Raw genomic sequence first — 21,563 nt, 5'->3', positions numbered from 1 at the left:
GAGTTAAAATAAATCCGTTTTTTTGTGATAGAATCGCATGGTGGCACTAAACAACAAGAAATACGCACCACGCAGTTCATTATATGTAGGTCTGTGACGCTGCCTCTGAAGCATTCAAGACAGCACCATCATAATCCGAGTGTGTTTATCTTAACGATTTTCTCCTCCATACGAACCAAGCGTAAGACGTGGCTTCTTTCTTCAGGATATGTAAACAGTATTTACATCACTTGGTATTTGCTGGATTTATCCATCGACATCAGACAATGGAACAAAGCGGACAGGATTCTTGGCGACAGGGCAGAAAATGGGTTGCCTTCGCGTTGGCTTTTACTTTAATTTTAGGCAAGGCCTTGGGACAGATAAAATATTCTATATCGGAAGAGATCAAAGAAGGGACTGCTGTTGGAAATATAGCGAAGGACTTGGGAATCGATCCAACTATATTAAAAGCAAGGGGATTTCGCATTGTTTCTGGCTCCACTGAACCGCTTTTCCAGGTAAACCAAAATGACGGGATTTTATACGTGAATCGTAATATTGACCGAGAGGAAATATGCCAGCGGACCAGTGTATGTTTGATAAACCTTAAAAGCGTGCTGGAGAACCCATTGGAGATCCATTATGTTGCAGTAGAGGTATTAGACGTAAATGACCATGCTCCCTCTTTCCCAGAGAACAACAAAAGGCTAGAGATTTCAGAGTCCACTTTACCGGGAACAAGATTTCAGCTGCACGCTGCTCTCGATCCCGATGGCGGCGTGAATTCCGTTCAACAGTATAAACTAAGTCAGAATAATAATTTTCGTTTAGAAGTGAAAGATCGCGGGAAAGATGGCAAAGTGCCTATTTTACAATTACAAAGCCCATTAGACAGAGAAGCATCTAGCAGACATACACTACTGCTTACAGCCCTAGATGGGGGTAAACCGCCGAAATCGGGGACCATGGAGATATTAATAGATGTTTTAGATGTGAATGACAATGCTCCAGTTTTTACAAAAGATGCCTATTCTGTAGAAATAAATGAGAATTCACCAACTGGCACAATAGTCATACGAGTAAACGCCACAGATTTAGACGAGGGTTTAAATGGAGAAGTTAGTTATTCCTTTGGTAATGTAAATAGCAAGGTGCGCGAACTGTTTGATGTCGACCCGGCCACAGGTGAAATAACTGTGAACGGACAACTAGACTACGAAGTGGATGACAGTTATGAGATAGATATCCAAGCATCCGACAGCGGTGCTGTTCCATTTAGAACTGATAAAAGCGTTACTGTAAATATTAAAGACATAAATGACAATGCACCTGTAATTGACGTGACGTCACTGTCTAACAAAATATCAGAGGATTCTAGACCAGGAACCACGGTGGCACTTCTTAGTATTACCGATCTGGATTCTGGAGTAAACGGAAAAGTTATCAGTTTTGTAAAAGGCGATGTTCCTTTCACACTAACGCCTTCAATACAGGACAACATGTACGCTGTAGTGACAAAGTCACAGCTTGACAGGGAAAACAAATCGATTTATGATCTAACGGTAATAGCGAAAGATGCAGGTGAACCAGCCTTAACATCTGAAAAGACATTCAGAGTTGTTGTATCCGACGTAAACGACAATAGTCCAGAGTTTTCCATGAGACGATATAATTTTTATGTTACGGAGAATAACCTCCCAGGAGCGTCGGTATGTTCTTTAATCGCGTATGATCGTGATGAAGGAGATAATGCTCTTATATCCTATTATATTCTCAGAGATGGAAGCGAAGATAGTAAAGTGACTTCATTTCTAAACATAAACTCTGATAATGGAGACATTTCGGCGCTAAAAAGTTTTGACTTTGAAACACTGAAAACTTTCCAGTTCCACGTTGTTGCGTCAGATTCTGGAACTCCGTCACTAAGCAGCAACGTCACAGTGAACGTCTTCATTCTGGATCAGAACGACAACGCTCCAGTCATCCTGTATCCAGTCAGCTCCAACGGTTCTGCTGAAGGTGTGGAGGAGATTCCCCGCAATGTGAACGCAGGACACTTGGTGACTAAAGTCAGAGCCTATGACGCTGATATAGGATATAACGGCTGGTTACTGTTTTCACTGCAGGAAGTTACTGACCACAGTCTCTTTGGTTTGGACCGCTATACAGGACAGATCAGAACACTTCGCTCATTCACAGAGACAGACGAGGCCCAGCATAAACTGCTCATACTGGTCAAAGACAATGGGAACGTTTCCCTCTCAGCAACAGCTACTGTGATTGTCAAACTTGTGGAGCCCAAAGAAGCTTTTGCAGCTTCTGATGTTAAAAGTTCATCAAAAGCAGATGAGGATAATAATGTGACTTTTTATCTGATGATAACTTTGGCCTCAGTTTCAGCACTTTTTCTCATCAGTATCATCGTGCTGATTGCAATGCAGTGCTCAAAATCCACAGACTATACTTCTAAATATCTGCAAGAGACAAACTATGATGGGACATTGTGTCACAGCATCCAGTACAGATCTGGAGACAAACGGTACATGTTAGTTGGACCCAGAATGAGTATAGGATCTACTATAGTCCCAGGCAGCAATGCTAATACCCTGGTTATGCCTGACAGGAGAAGAACATCTATAGAGGTAAGACTTTAAAAGTGTACTTCCTTGTTTACGAGCAAACACCTCCTATTGGCCTGTGATGGTTTACAAAGCCGGACTAACACGTTTTCAAAACCCTGAAATAACCATCAACACTGCAATTAAAAAACACACACAGACACATGAACATCACAATATGTGGACGGAGTGCAAGGCTCTCTGTCTGGAGGATTTCAGTTTCTTTTACACGTGTGGTTCTGTTTCTAACAGAAGTTAATGCTGTTGGGCTGTGTCCATGACTACAGTTGTTAATCTGCCAATCAGCTAAATAATCCATACTTTCCCTTTCTGACATTGACTATTGTTCTCCTAGCCCATACGATTTATATTTCCTGCACACATCAATATACTCTCAAGACCATTATGATTACCTGAAATATTTCAGATATGTGGAATAAATAGGCTAATTGTCCCCCATTTAAAAATGAAGTATAAAAATGTCGTGGAAAAGCTAGCTTCTTTTGCCAATATGTTTTCACACTGATCTGCCCATTACCTTTCCAACCTAATTCTAATTTCTGGCTACATTTGTTGTTGGTTCTATGTCATTGGAATATTTTGCAGGGGGCTTGATATTTTACCACAGAGCTCCTTCGTTCAGGAGCTCGGTTATGTAAAGAGGAGTTACCGCTGTCCAAGGTACTGAAATACATCGCCTTCACGGTTGTCAGGATAATAGATTGAACAGGAAATATAATGTTATAAAGAACTTGGTAACACTTCTTCAGAGCACTTAATTTGCATTAAACAGGCGGTTGAACTGTCTAGATCATGAGAATAAAATAGGTTATTGCTACTACAAACCGTTTTAAATATTTTTCATAAAACCGTTTCTCTCCAACTAAGTTTGCTGATAAAACATATTACTCTGCAAACGAATATTCTTTTATACACTTTAAGGTCATATAAAGTATTGTCCTCTTGGTGTCACTGTAACATCAATGAGTCCATAAAAGAGGTCGTCCCTCCCCTAACAAAGCTTTTGTTTGGTACCTCACAACAGACCGTACATTTAATGTGAGAACGGGAGTCAGATGACACCGTGTAGTGGTCGGACAAAAAGAACTTATCACCCGAGGGGAAGGATACTGCGTGTTTTTGTTGTTCGATAACGATGGAGAGCAAAAGACGATCGAGTGACTGTTGTTGGTTTGTTTTTCATTTGTATTTGCTAGTGTTTTTCGGAAAGCACGCTTTGGCTGAATTGAGATACTCTATTCCAGAGGAAGTGGAAGAAGGAACTGTTGTTGGAAATGTTGCCAAGGATCTTGGTCTGGACAAGACGTCTTTGGTTGATCGACGTTTTCGTGTTGTGTCTGGATCTAAGGAGATCTTTTTTGAGGTAAACCCGGACAGTGGTGCTTTACAAGTCAGTAAGAAAATCGACAGGGAGGAGCTCTGTCAGGGTAGTGGTGCATGCTTAATGGAGCTGAAAATCCTCGTTGAAAACCCCTTGGAAATGCACCATGTCGTGATAGAAATTACAGATGTAAATGATCATTCACCCACTTTTTCCGAAAAGGTACAGACATTTGAAATAGCAGAGCAGTCATCTCCAGGAACACGATTCGAACTACATGCGGCCCGTGATCCCGATGCTGGAATAAATTCTATCCGCACATATACATTAACATCAAACGATCACTTTGAAATAGAAATTAGTCAAAGCGATGAAGACAAAATACCATTTTTAGTGTTGAAGAAGTCGTTGGACAGAGAACAAAAGGATAAACACTTGTTATTTGTAACAGCAGTTGATGGAGGTAAACCACAAAGATCAGGCACACTAAATGTGTCTATTATTGTTCTTGATAGTAATGACAATCGTCCAATGTTCAGTCAGGATTCTTACCAAATTGAAATTCAAGAAAACATCCCAGTTGGCGCCGCTGTTACAAAAGTGAATGCAACAGATCCAGACGAAGGTAGTAATGGCGAAATTGAGTACAGCCTCAGCAAAACATTAGCACGTAAAGTCTACGAGATATTTGAATTGGATAGTTTAAGTGGACAAATTACATTGAAAGCATCATTGGATTTTGAGGAGTCGGAGATTTATAAACTAGAAGTGCAGGCATCTGATAAAGGGCAACCTCCATTAACAGGAAGGTGCAGAGTCATTATAAAGATAAAAGACGTAAATGATAATCCGCCGGAAATAGAAATCACATCATTGTCAAATAAACTGCCCGAAGATTCAAAGCCTGGCACGGTTATATCACTTCTTAGTGTGACAGATAAAGACTCTGGTGTTAATGGAAAAGTTATTTTACATATAATCGATAATGTACCTTTTGAATTAAAGCCGTCCTATAAGGAAAATATCTATTCAGTTGTTACAAAGGAATTTTTGGATCGAGAGCAGGTGCCACAATACGAAATAACAATAAAAGCCACCGACTGCGGTGAGCCTCCCTTATCTACCTTTAAAACTCTGAACATTCAGATATCAGATGTAAATGACAACAGTCCACATTTCAACCAAAATCCGTTACAGTTTTACCTGGTGGAAAATAATGTTGCTGGATCGCCAATATTCTCGATAAGCGCAACGGACAATGATGTTAATGAAAATGCTGCTATTTCATATCACATCGTTAGAAGACTGAGTGAAAAGGATTTAATGTCATCTTTTCTAAATATCAATTCAGATAATGGACAAATATCCGCGCTGAAGAGTTTTGACTTTGAAACACTGAAAACTTTCCAGTTCCACGTTGTTGCGTCAGATTCTGGAACTCCGTCACTAAGCAGCAACGTCACAGTGAACGTCTTCATTCTGGATCAGAACGACAACGCTCCAGTCATCCTGTATCCAGTCAGCTCCAACGGTTCTGCTGAAGGTGTGGAGGAGATTCCCCGCAATGTGAACGCAGGACACTTGGTGACTAAAGTCAGAGCCTATGACGCTGATATAGGATATAACGGCTGGTTACTGTTTTCACTGCAGGAAGTTACTGACCACAGTCTCTTTGGTTTGGACCGCTATACAGGACAGATCAGAACACTTCGCTCATTCACAGAGACAGACGAGGCCCAGCATAAACTGCTCATACTGGTCAAAGACAATGGGAACGTTTCCCTCTCAGCAACAGCTACTGTGATTGTCAAACTTGTGGAGCCCAAAGAAGCTTTTGCAGCTTCTGATGTTAAAAGTTCATCAAAAGCAGATGAGGATAATAATGTGACTTTTTATCTGATGATAACTTTGGGCTCGGTTTCAGCACTTTTTCTCATCAGTATCATCGTGCTGATTGCAATGCAGTGCTCAAAATCCACTGACTATACTTCTAAATATCTGCAAGAGACTAATTATGATGGGACACTGTGTCACAGCATCCAGTACAGATCTGGAGACAAACGCTACATGTTAGTTGGACCCAGAATGAGTATAGGATCTACTATAGTCCCGGGCAGCCATGCGAATACACTCGTGCTTCCTGACAGGAGGAGAACATCTGAGGAGGTATGACTTTAATATGTACCTATTGTGGTGTTATCTTTTCAGGTGTGGATCGCCTTATTTGACGTTTATAGACTTGTCTTAATCATTATGTTTAAACCGTGTTCAGAGTTATTTGGGACATATGCTATTGTGTCCTCTATTTCCATAAGAACAGACCTTCCTGCTCCTTTCGACAAAATCCACTGTCTGATGAACAGTCCTCTCTTGGCTTCTCTCTTCCATAGATTCATCTGTATACTCAGTCATGATCAAATCCAAGAGCTAAGCAAACATTTTACTTAATTGTGACCTCCGTGTGGCAACGAAGGGAAAGCTTTCCCACATACAATCTACAGTAATAAATCTATCTACTATAATACAACTCTAAATAATACCTGCCTACACTGACATTCTGTTGGCTATTTGCGTTTGTAGTATTTATCATCACTGCAAAAGGTTTACTAATTAAGGAAGCAAACAATGTTTTTTAAGACAGAATATACTATGAGTCTGCCTATAATCGCTATCCATGGTGCTGAAATCTACTGGCTATATTTGAATTGTTTTCAGGCACGAATAGCCTACGAGTTGAACTAAAATACACAGCATAGTGAATGGGCTTCTATTTTTTTGTTTCTCTCTGCTCCTTCATTTATACTGCCATTTAAGAGTGTTAACTACAGTATTTAGATTCTTGCTGGGCATAACATCCCACGTGGTTACACTAATTTGTGTAGTAAGAGGGTACAAACAGCAAGTACAAAGACCTAAAAGGATGTTGGAGTACTTTCTATTGTATTTAGGTGTTGGTAATCATGTTGATTTTGGGCAACCTGCCTGGTCTGTGTTTTAACGATTTTAAATCGTCTAAAATATTACCCTCTTGGTGTCACTGTTACATTATTGTGGCCACAAAATACTTAGTCCCTCCCCTAACAAAGCTTTTGTTTGGTACCTCACAGCGGATGATAGATTTGATTTAAGTGTGTGAGTCGGATAAGACGGTGCACTGTGTTTTCTAAACATACGATACTAAACGGCTCGGATATATTCATTAGATTTGCTTCAGAAACAGGGCACTGTGTGTATATGTGTTCTTGGATAAAAATGGGGCGCGAAAGACGATTCCGATGTAATGACCACTGGTTTGCTTTTCATTTTTTCTTCATAATATTTTTCGGAAAGCAGACCGTGGCTGAACTGAGGTACTCTGTTCCAGAGGAGATGAAAGAAGGAACCGTGGTTGGAAATGTTGCCAAAGATCTTGGCCTGGACAAAACCTCTTTGCTTGATCGGCGATTCCGTGTTGTGTCTGGATCTAAGGACGCTTTTTTCGAGGTAAATCCGGACAACGGTGCCTTACAGGTCAAAAAGAAAATCGACCGAGAGGAGCTCTGTCAGGGAAGTGGTGTATGCTTAATGGAGCTGAAAATCCTCGTTGAAAACCCTTTGGAAATACATTATGTGATTGTGGAAATTACAGATGTAAATGATCATTCGCCTAGTTTTTCCGAAAATGTACAGACGTTTGAAATAGCAGAACATACGTTACCAGGAACACGATTCGAACTACATTCGGCCCGTGATCCCGATGCTGGAATAAATTCTATCCGCACATATACATTAACATCAAACGATCACTTTGAAATAGAAATTAGTCAAAGCGATGAAGACAAAATACCATTTTTAGTGTTGAAGAAGTCGTTGGACAGAGAACAAAAGGATAAACACTTGTTATTTGTAACAGCAGTTGATGGAGGTAAACCACAAAGATCAGGCACACTAAATGTTTCCATTACTGTTCTAGATATCAATGATAACCGTCCAGTGTTTAGTCAGAACAGTTACCAAGTAGAAATATATGAAAACGTCTCGGTTGGAACAACGGTTACAAAAGTGAATGCAACAGATCCAGACGAAGGGCCAAATGGGGAAATAGAGTACAGCCTCAGCAAAACATTAGCACGTAAAGTCTACGAGATATTTGAATTAGATCGTTTAAGCGGACAAATTACATTGAAAGGATCATTGGATTTTGAGGAAGCAGACATTTATAAACTAGATGTTCAGGCGTCGGACAAAGGGACACCACATTTAACAAGCAGATGTAGAGTTATTGTAAAGATAAAAGACGTAAATGATAATCCGCCTGAAATAGAAGTAACATCACTGTCAAATACAGTGTCTGAAGATTCGAAGCCTGGCACAGTTATCTCACTTATTAGTGTGACGGATAAAGACTCTGGTGTCAATGGAAAAATTTTTTCAAGGATCATCGAGGAAGTTCCATTTGAATTAAAACCTTCTTATAAGGAGAACACATATTCAGTTGTGACTAAAATATTTTTAGATCGAGAGGGGGTGTCAAATTATGAAATAACAATAAAAGCCACTGACTGCGGCGAACCTCCCTTATCTACTTTTAAAACACTACACATTCACATATTAGATGTAAATGACAACATTCCACATTTCGACCGAAATCCGTTACAGTTTTACCTGTCAGAAAATAATGTTGCTGGAAAGCCAATACTCTCTGTGAGCGCAACGGACAATGATATGAATGAAAATGCAGCTATTACATATAACATTGTTAGAGGAGAGAGTGGAACTGATGTAATGTCATCTTTTCTAAACATTAATTCAGATAATGGACAAATATCAGCGCTAAAGAGTTTTGACTTTGAGACACTGAAAACATTCCAGTTCCACGTTGTTGCGTCAGATTCTGGAACTCCGTCACTAAGCAGCAACGTCACAGTCAACGTCTTCATTCTGGATCAGAACGACAACGCTCCAGTCATCCTGTATCCAGTCAGCTCCAACGGTTCTGCTGAAGGTGTGGAGGAGATTCCCCGCAATGTGAACGCAGGACACTTGGTGACTAAAGTCAGAGCCTATGACGCTGATATAGGATATAACGGCTGGTTACTGTTTTCACTGCATGAAGTTACTGACCACAGTCTCTTTGGTTTGGACCGCTATACAGGACAGATCAGAACACTTCGCTCATTCACAGAGACAGACGAGGCCCAGCATAAACTGCTCATACTGGTCAAAGACAATGGGAACGTTTCCCTCTCAGCAACAGCTACTGTGATTGTCAAACTTGTGGAGCCCAAAGAAGCTTTTGCAGCTTCTGATGTTAAAAGTTCATCAAAAGCAGATGAGGATAATAATGTGACTTTTTATCTGATGATAACTTTGGCCTCGGTTTCAGCACTTTTTCTCATCAGTATCATTGTGCTGATTGCAATGCAGTGCTCAAAATCCACTGACTATACTTCTAAATATCTGCAAGAGACTAATTATGATGGGACACTGTGTCACAGCATCCAGTACAGATCTGGAGACAAACGCTACATGTTAGTTGGACCCAGAATGAGTATAGGATCAACTATAGTCCCGGGCAGCCATGCGAATACACTAGTGCTCCCTGACAGGAGGAGAACATCTGAGGAGGTAAGATGGATTACTTTCATGGCTTAATTGGAGTGGCAATGGCACATACGTTTTCCTCTTTTTGTGTTGTAAAGATGTACATTTTGGGGGAATGGCTACCCATTCTGCTAAAACTGCATTTACCTTTGCTTGATTGTTCTGAAAGCCACGAGCTATAGTATGGAGGCCTTCACCGTGTATGTATCTTGGTAAAATCCCCAGTACTATTTTAATGAGAAAACCTTGAACTATGTCATTTTCATGGAGGAACAAAGTTACTGAAAAGTGATCACTTGGTGTCAGTATGCGAGAAGAAAAGTGTTTCAAGAGAAACCTTTTGTCAGAGATAAGGATCCTCCCCTTTGTGGGATGGGTTTTCACATTTTAGAACTGGATACATCCTTAACACTAAGCGAATATTTTGCATCTGCGATTTGGATAATATGGTGCAAACTGGAGCCTACATGTTATGTTAGGTGTATCGAATTGTCATCTAATAACGGAGACGTTATTTTGAATGATCGGGATACATTTTTGTGTGCTCGTTATGGAGCAGAAAGGATCTGGAACATCGAGAGAGCAATGGCGGTCGATCGCTTTTATTGTTTCATTAATTTTGCTGTGGAGCAGAGCTTCGGCACAGATCAGATATTCCATCGCTGAGGAAACTGAAGAAGGAACGGTTGTTGGGAATATAGCCAAGGATTTGGGATTAGAGATGAACGAACTGAAAGAGCGAGGGTGTCGTATTGTTGAGGGTTCAACAGAGTCAGAGTCATTTTTTCATGTAAACCAGAATGACGGAATATTGTATGTGGACCGATTAATTGACAGAGAGAAGGTGTGTCATCGGAGCAGTGTGTGCTTGATCAACCTAAAAACAGTGCTGGAAAACCCTCTTGAAATTCATTATGTGACCATAGAGGTGGTGGATGTGAACGATCATTCTCCCAGCTTCTCGGGCAAACAGTCACATATCGAAATTTCAGAGTCAGCTTTACCAGGCTTGCGTCTACAGCTGCAAGCAGCATACGACCCTGATGTTGGTCAGTTGTCGGTCCAGGAGTATAAACTTAGTTCTAATGATCATTTTCGTTTAGAAGTCAAAGATCGTGGAAAAGATGGGAAAATGCCTATATTAGTTTTACTGAAGACGCTAGATAGGGAAAAAAAGAAAAGTCACAAATTGCTTCTCACAGCTATTGATGGAGGCAAGCCAAGTAAATCTGGAACAGTCGAGCTTTTTGTTGACGTCTTAGACGTTAATGATAATATGCCACTTTTCACTGACGATTCTTACTCGGTACTTCTGGAAGAAAATGCTCCAATTGGTACAACAGTTATAAACGTAAATGCCACTGATTTGGACGAAGGATCCAATGGTGAGATTATCTATTCGTTAGGCAATAACGTGAATAACAGAATACGAGAACTTTTCCGTGTAGATCCGAATACAGGTGACATTATTGTTCAAGATCTAATTGACTTTGAATTAGAGGAAAGTTATGAAATTGATATACAGGCGTCAGATAAAGCATCGGCTCCTTTCAGGACAGATAAAAGTGTGCTGGTGAAGATTGTTGATTTGAATGATAACACCCCGCAGATAGAGGTTACATCATTTTCAAGGTCAATACCAGAGGATGCGAGACTGGGAACCACTGTGGCATTAATCAGTGTTCGCGATAAAGACTCTGGTCTTAACGGGAAAGTTATTTGCTCATTTAATGAGGATGTTCCTTTCACATTATCACCTTCAACGCAGGACAATATGTATTCTATAGTCACGAAATCGTCTCTGGATAGAGAAAAGCAGGCCATATATGATGTTACGATTGTTGCAAAAGATTCAGGTGTACCATCGTTGTCTTCTGAAAAAAGCATTACTATTATTATATCAGATGTGAATGATAACAGTCCAGAGTTTTCAGCGAGCCCTTACACATACTATGTTATGGAGAACAACTCACCAGGAACTTCACTGTTTTCTGTGAGGGCATCAGACCGCGATGAGGGTGATAATTCTCGTATTTTATATTATATTTTAAGAGATGGAAAAGAGAATACTAAACTCAATTTATTCAATCTAAATATCAACTCTGAAAATGGAGACATTATGGCGCTGAAAAGTTTTGACTTTGAGACACTGAAAACTTTCCAGTTCCACGTTGTTGCGTCAGATTCTGGAACTCCGTCACTAAGCAGCAACGTCACAGTGAACGTCTTCATTCTGGATCAGAACGACAACGCTCCAGTCATCCTGTATCCAGTCAGCTCCAACGGTTCTGCTGAAGGTGTGGAGGAGATTCCCCGCAATGTGAACGCAGGACACTTGGTGACTAAAGTCAGAGCCTATGACGCTGATATAGGATATAACGGCTGGTTACTGTTTTCACTGCAGGAAGTTACTGACCACAGTCTCTTTGGTTTGGACCGCTATACAGGACAGATCAGAACACTTCGCTCATTCACAGAGACAGACGAGGCCCAGCATAAACTGCTCATACTGGTCAAAGACAATGGGAACGTTTCCCTCTCAGCAACAGCTACTGTGATTGTCAAACTTGTGGAGCCCAAAGAAGCTTTTGCAGCATCGGATGTTAAAAGTTCAGCAAAAGCAGATGAGGATAATAATGTGACTTTTTATCTGATGATAACTTTGGGCTCAGTTTCAGCACTTTTTCTCATCAGTATCATCGTGCTGATTGCAATGCAGTGCTCAAAATCCACTGACTATACTTCTAAATATCTACAAGAGACTAATTATGATGGGACACTGTGTCACAGCATCCAGTACAGATCTGGAGACAAACGCTACATGTTAGTTGGACCCAGAATGAGTATAGGATCTACTATAGTCCCTGGCAGCCATGCGAATACACTAGTGCTCCCTGACAGGAGGAGAACATCTGAAGAGGTGAGTAAGTAATTAAATTAGCTTGATATACTTTTTTTTAGGATCACTTTTGTCCTCAGCCATTTTGCTGAATTTGGATTTCAACTGAACCAACTTTAAGAACCTTCTCAGTCAAAGCACTACGACGTATGATTATTAGTATTGGTCAGTTTAAGGTGATAAAATGCACTATCACACATATTCACAAGGTGGCGGTACCTTATCAGTATAACGCTCAATAGCGTCTCACCGTAATATACACAGTCCGCCCCTACTGCGTTCAGTCCTGTTAGACAACATTCTGCTGGCAGACTCGGAATAAGCGCACGGTGACAACAAATCGGTGACTTTTTTTGTCCCCGTGACTGTTTTTGTGTTTTGTAAATTACATTCGTCGGAGAAGCGAGTGTATTTCTTGCTGTAATGGACATAAAAATCTAGACAAGTGGACAATGATGGACGCGTTTGGATTCGTACATTTACCTCATATTATGAAACAAAGAAGACGGGATTCATGGCGACCACTATCACCATTGCTCACCGGTTTGGTTTTGCTTTTATTTTTCACAGCGACCTCGGCACAACTGAGATACTCTATATCCGAAGAACTAAAAGAGGGGAGTTTTGTTGGGAATATAGCTAAAGATTTAGGAATAGACCTCAGTGTAATGAAGCACAGGGGATTTCGTATTATGTCTGGCTCGGGTGAAGCTCTTTTTAAGGTAAATGAGAATGACGGGGTCCTTTACACGAACCATAAAATAGACCGTGAAGAAGTATGTAGGGAGAGCACTGTTTGTTTAATCAACCTCAAAACTGTTCTCGAAAACCCACTAGAAGTACATTATGTCAACGTGGAGATAATGGATCTAAACGACCACTCTCCCACATTTCCAGAAAAAACAAAAAGGCTCGATATCTTTGAGTCTGCATTGCCAGGAGCAAAGTATCAGTTACAAAATGCCCACGATCCAGATGGTGGCACAAATTCAGTCCAACAGTATAAAATTAGCCAGAATGACCATTTTCGTTTAGAGATTAAAGATCGAGGAAGAGATGGTAAAACCCCGATTTTACAGTTACAGAGACAACTAGACAGAGAGGCAAAAAGCAACCATAAATTAGTTTTGACGGCTGTGGATGGTGGGAACCCACCAAAAACAGGCACAGTTGAAATATATATAGATGTTCTGGATGTTAATGACAATATGCCAGTGTTCACCAAAGACACATATTCAGCAGTGTTACAAGAGAATGCCCCAATTGGCACAACAGTCATCCAAGTTAACGCAACCGATTTGGACGACGGCACCAATGGAGAGGTGGTTTATTCATTTGGCAGCGATGTAAAAGATAAAATTCGAGAGGTGTTTGATATCGACTCTGTTACTGGGGAGATAATTGTGAAAGGTCATGTAGACTTCGAGGAACAAGATAGCTATGACATTGATATTCAGGCCTCTGATAAAGGAAGCATTCCATTTAGGACAGATAAAAGTGTTATCATTAAAATAGGAGATACAAACGATAATCCTCCTGAGATAGAGGTGGCATCATTGTCAAGTGCAGTTTCAGAGGACTCTAGACCAGGAACAACCGTAGCTCTTATCAGCATTACCGATTTAGATTCTGGGATGAACGGCAAAATCATTAGCTATGTCGCCGAAGAAAGCCCCTTTACATTAACTCCATCAATACAGGACAACATGTTTGCTGTCGTCACTAAATCACTGCTTGATAGGGAACAACAATCAAAATATGATATTACAATAATCGCTAAAGACGCAGGTGAACTACCCTTAACATCCGAAAAGATTGTGAGCGTTTTTGTGTCGGATACGAATGATAACAGTCCGGAGTTTTCAGTGAGTCCCTACACTTTCTACATCACCGAAAATAACTCCCCAGGAGCCTCCATGTTTTCTGTAAGAGCGTCTGATCGTGACGAGGGAGATAATGCGCTTATTTCATATCATATTCTCAGGAATGCAGGTTATGAAAATAAAGTGACATCATTTCTTAATATCAACTCTGAAAATGGAGACGTTTTGGCGCTGAAAAGTTTTGACTTTGAGACACTGAAAACTTTCCAGTTCCACGTTGTTGCGTCAGATTCTGGAACTCCGTCACTCAGCAGCAACGTCACAGTGAACGTCTTCATTCTGGATCAGAACGACAACGCTCCAGTCATCCTGTATCCAGTCAGCTCCAACGGTTCTGCTGAAGGTGTGGAGGAGATTCCCCGCAATGTGAACGCAGGACACTTGGTGACTAAAGTCAGAGCCTATGACGCTGATATAGGATATAACGGCTGGTTACTGTTTTCACTGCAGGAAGTTACTGACCACAGTCTCTTTGGTTTGGACCGCTATACAGGACAGATCAGAACACTTCGCTCATTCACAGAGACAGACGAGGCCCAGCATAAACTGCTCATACTGGTCAAAGACAATGGGAACGTTTCCCTCTCAGCAACAGCTACTGTGATTGTCAAACTTGTGGAGCCAAAAGAAGCTTTTGCAGCATCTGATGTTAAAAGTTCAGCAAAAGCAGATGAGGATAATAATGTGACTTTTTATCTGATGATAACTTTGGGCTCAGTTTCAGCGCTTTTTCTCATCAGTATCATTGTGCTGATTGCAATGCAGTGCTCAAAATCCACTGACTATACTTCTAAATATCTACAAGAGACTAATTATGATGGAACACTGTGTCACAGCATCCAGTACAGATCTGGAGACAAACGCTACATGTTAGTTGGACCCAGAATGAGTATAGGATCTACTATAGTCCCTGGCAGCCATGCGAATACACTAGTGCTCCCTGACAGGAGGAGAACATCTGAAGAGGTAAGATCAATAGCTGGACTCTCTCTGTTGTTAGTCTTTTTTGCCTGTGTGCCATTAAAGGTAGCAGCTGTGCTGTAACTTGTTGTGACACAGCTTCTGATGTCTGGTGCCCTCTGGTTTGACAGACGATTGGATTGTCTACTTCTCTTTGTTTAACTTCCTGATAAATTAGGGAATATTTGTGCCAAACAAATTTTTTTGCCATTCTTCTTATCTTATCCATCATTTTGTGGAGTACGCCTGAAAATGCGCTGGTGGTTTCGCTGGGTATAAAATGTCGCTGTCTATGGTACTGAAACAGTCTGAAGCAAGTCCCAGTCTCTTTTTATGTCTTTCATACTTATTAATGACAAAATCCAACACTATTTTAAAGCATGATATTAATCATGGTTTTCAGGCATCTTTGCCTCCCGCGTGCTTTATTAGGGAGAAGATGACGGGCTTCTTTTCTTCATTATTTTTTTTTTTCAAAAGCTTTCTTTTTCGTCCAAAGTCGCGTTTTTAATACATTTTGCTATTATTTCAAACACAGTGATGCAATGTGATTCTCGATCACTTGGTGTCGGCATAATTACAAATAAAGCTTCCACATATTTTCGTCATAGCCACTAGACCCATCCCCTTTCTCTCAAACCATCACCAGCAGAGCCGTTTACGTACTAACCGCTTGAGCACACAATTTAGTGTAAAATAAGTCTCATGTTCTGCTGGAGATGGGTTGGATTGGGACAACGAATGTGACGAAAAAACTTTGCGTTTAATATAGGAGTATAGCTCTGTGAAAGCTGTTTTTTTTTTTTCATTTTAAATGTTTCATCTTCACGACATGGAACAAAGAGGACGCCAGACAGTGAGGAAGCGGACGAAGTGGGTTGTCTACATGATGATTTTGGTGACGTTTTGGAGCAGAGCTTCAGGACAAGTGCGATATTCTATCGCTGAGGAAGTGAAAGAAGGGACTGTTGTTGGAAATATTGCGAAAGATTTAGGTCTCGAGAAGAGCACACTGAAAGAGAGGGGGTACCGTATTGTCTACAGCTCGACAGAGCCTCCTTTTCAAGTGAATCAGAACGACGGTATCTTGTATGTGAACCGAAAGATTGACAGAGAGGAAGTGTGCGACCGAATAAAGGTTTGTGTAATCGACTTAAAAACCGTGTTAGAAAACCCACTGGAGGTCCACTATGTAGCAGTGGAGATTCTGGATGTAAACGATCACGCACCAAGCTTCCCTGAAAGTGAAAAGATGTTAGAGATTTTTGAGTCTGCTTTACCCGGAGCGAGATTTCAGTTACAAGCGGCGCGTGATGCTGACAGCGGTTCGTTATCCGTTCAGATGTATAAGCTGAGTCATAACGAACACTTTCGCTTGGAGGTCAAAGATCGTGGCGAGGACCGTAAAACCCCTAGTTTAGTTCTTCAAAAGCCACTTGACAGAGAAACCGTCATGACTCATGTGTTACTTCTGACAGCCACTGATGGAGGAAAACCTCCAAGGTCCGGTAACATGACAATAATTGTTAATGTCTCCGATGTTAATGATAACCCTCCAGTTTTCACCCAGGACTCCTATCGTGTAGAGTTAAAGGAAAACTCTCCTTTTGGCACGACTGTTATTCATGTGAATGCGACAGATATGGATGAAGGTTCAAATGGTGAAGTTTTATATTCATTTGGCAATGACGTGGATGCCCGTGTCCGTGGGCGTTTTGATTTAAATCCAGTGACTGGAGTTATTACTGTGGCAGGGGCCATAGATTTCGAAGAGAGTGGCAGATATGAAATTGATATCCAGGCATCAGACAAAGGTGCAGCGACACTGACAACAGACAAAACCGTCGTTATACACATTGTTGATGTAAATGACAATGCGCCAGAGATTGAGGTGACATCTTTTTCACGTGCGCTCCCGGAAGATTCAAAACCAGGAACCACAGTGGCGTTGATTAGTGTTAAAGACTCAGATTCTGGTCTCAATGGAAAGGTTATCTGTCATATAGGCGAAGGTCTTCCTTTTCTGCTCACTCCGTCTTTACAAAATAATATGTATTCTCTTGTAACCAAATTACTTTTGGATCGTGAGCAGCAATCGCAATATAATGTAACAATTGTTGCGAAAGACACAGGCGAACCATCCTTATCATCAGACAAAACTATTAAAATAGTTGTGTCAGATGTGAATGATAACAGCCCAGAGTTTTCACAGAACCCGTATACGTTCTACATAAGTGAGAATAACAACCCAGGAGCATCTATTTTATCAGTGACAGCCCGTGATAACGACGAAGGAAGTAATGCTCTTATTTCATATCTTATTTCAAGGGACAGGGGAAGAGAAAACCTGCCTACCTCCTTTTTAAACATAAACTCTGACAATGGAGACATTATGGCGCTAAAAAGTTTTGACTTTGAAACACTGAAAACTTTCCAGTTTCACGTTGTTGCGTCAGATTCTGGAACTCCGTCACTAAGCAGCAACGTCACAGTGAACGTCTTCATTCTGGATCAGAACGACAATGCTCCAGTCATCCTGTATCCAGTCAGCTCCAACGGTTCTGCTGAAGGTGTGGAGGAGATTCCCCGCAATGTGAACGCAGGACACTTGGTGACTAAAGTCAGAGCCTATGACGCTGATATAGGATATAACGGCTGGTTACTGTTTTCACTGCAGGAAGTTACTGACCACAGTCTCTTTGGTTTGGACCGCTATACAGGACAGATCAGAACACTTCGCTCATTCACAGAGACAGACGAGGCCCAGCATAAACTGCTCATACTGGTCAAAGACAATGGGAACGTTTCCCTCTCAGCAACAGCTACTGTGATTGTCAAACTTGTGGAGCCCAAAGAAGCTTTTGCAGCTTCTGATGTTAAAAGTTCATCAAAAGCAGATGAGGATAATCATGTGACTTTTTATCTGATGATAACTTTGGGCTCAGTTTCAGCACTTTTTCTCATCAGTATCATCGTGCTGATTGCAATGCAGTGCTCAAAATCCACTGACTATACTTCTAAATATCTACAAGAGACTAATTATGATGGGACACTGTGTCACAGCATCCAGTACAGATCTGGAGACAAGCGCTACATGTTAGTCGGACCCAGAATGAGTATAGGATCTACTATAGTCCCAGGCAGCCATGCGAATACACTAGTGCTCCCTGACAGGAGGAGAACATCTGAGGAGGTAAGATTATTTTGACAGTAGCTGATTATGGCATGTATGTGTTCTGGAGGATGAAGAGTAAAAGTGTGAATTCATTAGACATTTTTATTTTTACTGATTGAAGCTGTCAACTTTCACTGACTGTGGTGCTGATTTTCTTCATAAGGATGTACGAGTAGCCTATAAGTATGGATGTCACAAGTAGCTACTATGCTTTTTATAAACAATCACTCAGTTTAATGTTGATAGTTCAAGTGCTTTGATTTAAACACTTGACGATAGGTTTGAAAAAAATTCAATCATCACTCTACACTCTATATTACAGATCGGCGTCTTAGTTTTTTGGTCATGGTCGTGCCAAATCCTTTCCTCAAAGTCAAAAAGTCAAACCACATCTGTTTTGCCCTGTTGGCAGTAATGTTGAGCTATACCGTAAATTGTTAAGACTACTGCAATCTGTGTCAGTAACCATTTCAACGCTTGGTGTCAGTGTAGTTCAGCGATTCTGTGCATTTTGCAGCACTTTACGTCACAAGCTTTATGTGAACCAAGCCCTTGCATTTGTCGAAAACAGCAGAGTTGAGCGTAAAATCGTGACTGCCATCAGCGGGTGTGTTTTATTTTCAATGGTTTTTGTAAAAAGAGATGTGGGTCATCGTTAAGGACTGTGACGCATGAAGTCTCTGTAATAATACGACACGTTTTAATGGACTATTCTTTATCATCTTTAAATTATGGAACAAAGAGGAGGATGCAAAGCCAGGAGGGAACGACAGTGTTGGTTTGCCTTCATGGTTGTTTTGGATGTTTTATGGAGCGGGGCTTTTGCACAGATCAGATATTCGATATCTGAGGAGGTTGAAGATGGAACCGTCGTCGGGAATATTGCTAAAGATTTGGGTCTAGATAAGAGTGCACTCAAAGACAGAGGATATCGCATTGTAACAGGCTCAACCGAACCCCTGTTTCAGGTGAATCAAAATGATGGTATCCTGTATGTGAAACGAGGGATAGACAGGGAGGAGGTGTGCGAACGGACCAGCCCATGTTTGATCCAACTGAAAACTGTGCTAGAAAATCCGCTGGAGATTCACTATGTGACCGTGGAAATACTCGACATAAACGACCACTCGCCTGTTTTCCAAGAGAAAGAGAAAAGGCTTGAGATTTCCGAGTCGGCTGTGGCGGGAGCGAGATTTCAGCTTCAAGCTGCAGGCGACCCCGATGTAGGCCAGTTCTCCATTCAGAAATATAAACTCAGCCACAACGAGCACTTCAAAGTAGAAGTCAAGGATCGAGGCGAAGATCGTAAAGTGCCATTTTTAGTTCTGCAGAAGCAGTTGGATAGAGAAACGGCTGAGAAACATAAGCTACTTCTCACAGCCGTTGATGGAGGAAAGCCGGCGAAGTCTGGCGATACAGAAATAATTGTGAATGTACTTGATGTTAATGACAACTCGCCCGTGTTCACTAAAGAAGTGTATTCTGCCACACTTAAAGAAAACATTTCCGCTGGGACGGTAGTGATTCAGGTAAATGCAACTGATTTGGACCAGGGTGCAAACGGCGAAATAATATATTCATTTGGTAACGAAGTTGACTCAAAATTAATGGATCTCTTTAGTATAGACCCAAACACTGGTGAAATCCAAGTAACAGGCCCTATAGATTTCGAGAAAAGTAGGAGTTATGAAATCGACGTTCAGGCGTCTGATAAAGGACCAGTTCCTCTAACAACTGACAAAAGTGTTCTGATAACTGTTATTGATGTTAACGATAATGCTCCTGAGATAGAAGTAACATCATTTTCTAGCTCTATTAAGGAGGATTCAAAAGTAGGTACGACAGTGGCCCTCATTAGTGTCAGTGATTTAGACTCTGGAATCAATGGTAAAGTCATTTGCACAATCAAAGAAGATGTCCCTTTTACGTTAGCGCCATCGTTACAAGAAAATATGTACGCCGTTGTCACCAGTTCGCAGTTAGACAGAGAGATGAATTCTCTGTATGACGTCACAATTGTTGCTAAAGACAGAGGTGACCCTTTGTTTTTAACTGAAAAGACTATAAACGTCGTTATATCAGATGTGAATGACAACAGTCCGGAATTTTCATCAAGTCCTTACACTTTTTATATCACTGAGAACAACAAACCAGGAGCCTCGGTGTTTTCAGTAAGAGCATCTGATCGTGATGAAAGTGACAATGCTCTCATTTCGTATCATATTTTGAGAGATGGGAGCGGAGATAAATTGTCTTCGTATCTAAACATACATTCTGATAATGGAGACATTTCGGCTCTTAAAAGTTTTGACTTTGAAACACTGAAAACTTTCCAGTTCCACGTTGTTGCGTCAGATTCTGGAACTCCGCCACTAAGCAGCAACGTCACAGTGAACGTCTTCATTCTGGATCAGAACGACAACGCTCCAGTCATCCTGTATCCAGTCAGCTCCAACGGTTCTGCTGAAGGTGTGGAGGAGATTCCCCGCAATGTGAACGCAGGACACTTGGTGACTAAAGTCAGAGCCTATGACGCTGATATAGGATATAACGGCTGGTTACTGTTTTCACTGCAGGAAGTTACTGACCACAGTCTCTTTGGTTTGGACCGCTATACAGGACAGATCAGAACACTTCGCTCATTCACAGAGACAGACGAGGCCCAGCATAAACTGCTCATACTGGTCAAAGACAATGGGAACGTTTCCCTCTCAGCAACAGCTACTGTGATTGTCAAACTTGTGGAGCCAAAAGAGGCTTTTGCAGCATCTGATGTTAAAAGTTCATCAAAAGCAGATGAGGATAATAATGTGACTTTTTATCTGATGATAACTTTGGGCTCAGTTTCAGCACTTTTTCTCATCAGTATCATCGTGCTGATTGCAATGCAGTGCTCAAAATCCACTGACTATACTTCTAAATATCTACAAGAGACTAATTACGATGGGACACTGTGTCACAGCATCCAGTACAGATCTGGAGACAAGCGCTACATGTTAGTTGGACCCAGAATGAGTATAGGATCTACTATAGTCCCGGGCAGCCATGCGAATACACTAGTGCTTCCTGACAGGAGGAGAACATCTGAGGAGGTAAGATTATTTGAATGATAATTGTGGGA

General features: G+C 41.1%; 6 protein-coding genes and 1 pseudogene across 6 annotated transcripts; all 7 read left to right on the top strand.

Annotated features, from left to right (window-relative positions):
• The first annotated feature begins 256 nt into the window (after positions 1 to 256).
• On the top strand, positions 257 to 2,673 carry LOC139605687 (protocadherin gamma-C3-like). Its single transcript, XM_071457387.1, has one exon. It carries the CDS (start codon positions 267 to 269, stop codon positions 2,634 to 2,636), a length of 2,370 nt encoding a protein of 789 aa, XP_071313488.1. The 5' UTR covers positions 257 to 266; the 3' UTR covers positions 2,637 to 2,673.
• A 1,058-nt stretch (positions 2,674 to 3,731) lies between these two features.
• Positions 3,732 to 6,114, top strand: LOC139605688 (protocadherin alpha-8-like). The gene has a single exon (XM_071457388.1). It carries the CDS (start codon positions 3,757 to 3,759, stop codon positions 6,112 to 6,114), a length of 2,358 nt encoding a protein of 785 aa, XP_071313489.1. The 5' UTR covers positions 3,732 to 3,756.
• A 1,062-nt stretch (positions 6,115 to 7,176) lies between these two features.
• LOC139605679 (protocadherin alpha-8-like) lies at positions 7,177 to 9,586 on the top strand. Its single transcript, XM_071457381.1, has one exon. The coding sequence runs from the start codon at positions 7,177 to 7,179 to the stop codon at positions 9,574 to 9,576; it is 2,400 nt and encodes a 799-aa protein (XP_071313482.1). The 3' UTR covers positions 9,577 to 9,586.
• Positions 9,587 to 10,045: 459 nt separating this feature from the next.
• Positions 10,046 to 12,471, top strand: LOC139605677 (protocadherin alpha-8-like). Its single transcript, XM_071457378.1, has one exon. The coding sequence runs from the start codon at positions 10,046 to 10,048 to the stop codon at positions 12,455 to 12,457; it is 2,412 nt and encodes an 803-aa protein (XP_071313479.1). The 3' UTR covers positions 12,458 to 12,471.
• A 397-nt stretch (positions 12,472 to 12,868) lies between these two features.
• LOC139605672 (protocadherin beta-15-like) lies at positions 12,869 to 15,358 on the top strand. Its single transcript, XM_071457374.1, has one exon. The coding sequence runs from the start codon at positions 12,877 to 12,879 to the stop codon at positions 15,349 to 15,351; it is 2,475 nt and encodes an 824-aa protein (XP_071313475.1). The 5' UTR covers positions 12,869 to 12,876; the 3' UTR covers positions 15,352 to 15,358.
• Positions 15,359 to 16,081: 723 nt separating this feature from the next.
• Positions 16,082 to 19,167, top strand: LOC139605682 (protocadherin alpha-7-like). Its single transcript, XM_071457383.1, has one exon. The coding sequence runs from the start codon at positions 16,082 to 16,084 to the stop codon at positions 18,473 to 18,475; it is 2,394 nt and encodes a 797-aa protein (XP_071313484.1). The 3' UTR covers positions 18,476 to 19,167.
• A 23-nt stretch (positions 19,168 to 19,190) lies between these two features.
• On the top strand, positions 19,191 to 21,562 carry LOC139606110 (protocadherin alpha-3-like; annotated as a pseudogene).
• The last annotated feature ends 1 nt before the right edge of the window (position 21,563 follows it).

The sequence above is a fragment of the Trachinotus anak genome, unplaced genomic scaffold (genome assembly GCF_046630095.1).
Source record: "Trachinotus anak isolate AG129_WGS33_773 ecotype Australia unplaced genomic scaffold, CSIRO_AGI_Tana_v1 ptg000021l, whole genome shotgun sequence".
In the NCBI taxonomy this organism is placed as follows: domain Eukaryota; kingdom Metazoa; phylum Chordata; class Actinopteri; order Carangiformes; family Carangidae; genus Trachinotus; species Trachinotus anak.
The sequence above is the reverse complement of the archived record's forward strand: the minus strand, read 5'-3'. Positions and strand labels throughout refer to the sequence as shown.

Coding starts and splice junctions, on each gene's coding strand:
- LOC139605687 (XM_071457387.1), top strand. CDS start 267: ATGGAACAAAGCGGACAGGATTCTTGGCGACAGGGCAGAAAATGGGTT.
- LOC139605688 (XM_071457388.1), top strand. CDS start 3,757: ATGGAGAGCAAAAGACGATCGAGTGACTGTTGTTGGTTTGTTTTTCAT.
- LOC139605672 (XM_071457374.1), top strand. CDS start 12,877: ATGATGGACGCGTTTGGATTCGTACATTTACCTCATATTATGAAACAA.
- LOC139605682 (XM_071457383.1), top strand. CDS start 16,082: ATGTTTCATCTTCACGACATGGAACAAAGAGGACGCCAGACAGTGAGG.
- LOC139605679 (XM_071457381.1), top strand. CDS start 7,177: ATGTGTTCTTGGATAAAAATGGGGCGCGAAAGACGATTCCGATGTAAT.
- LOC139605677 (XM_071457378.1), top strand. CDS start 10,046: ATGATCGGGATACATTTTTGTGTGCTCGTTATGGAGCAGAAAGGATCT.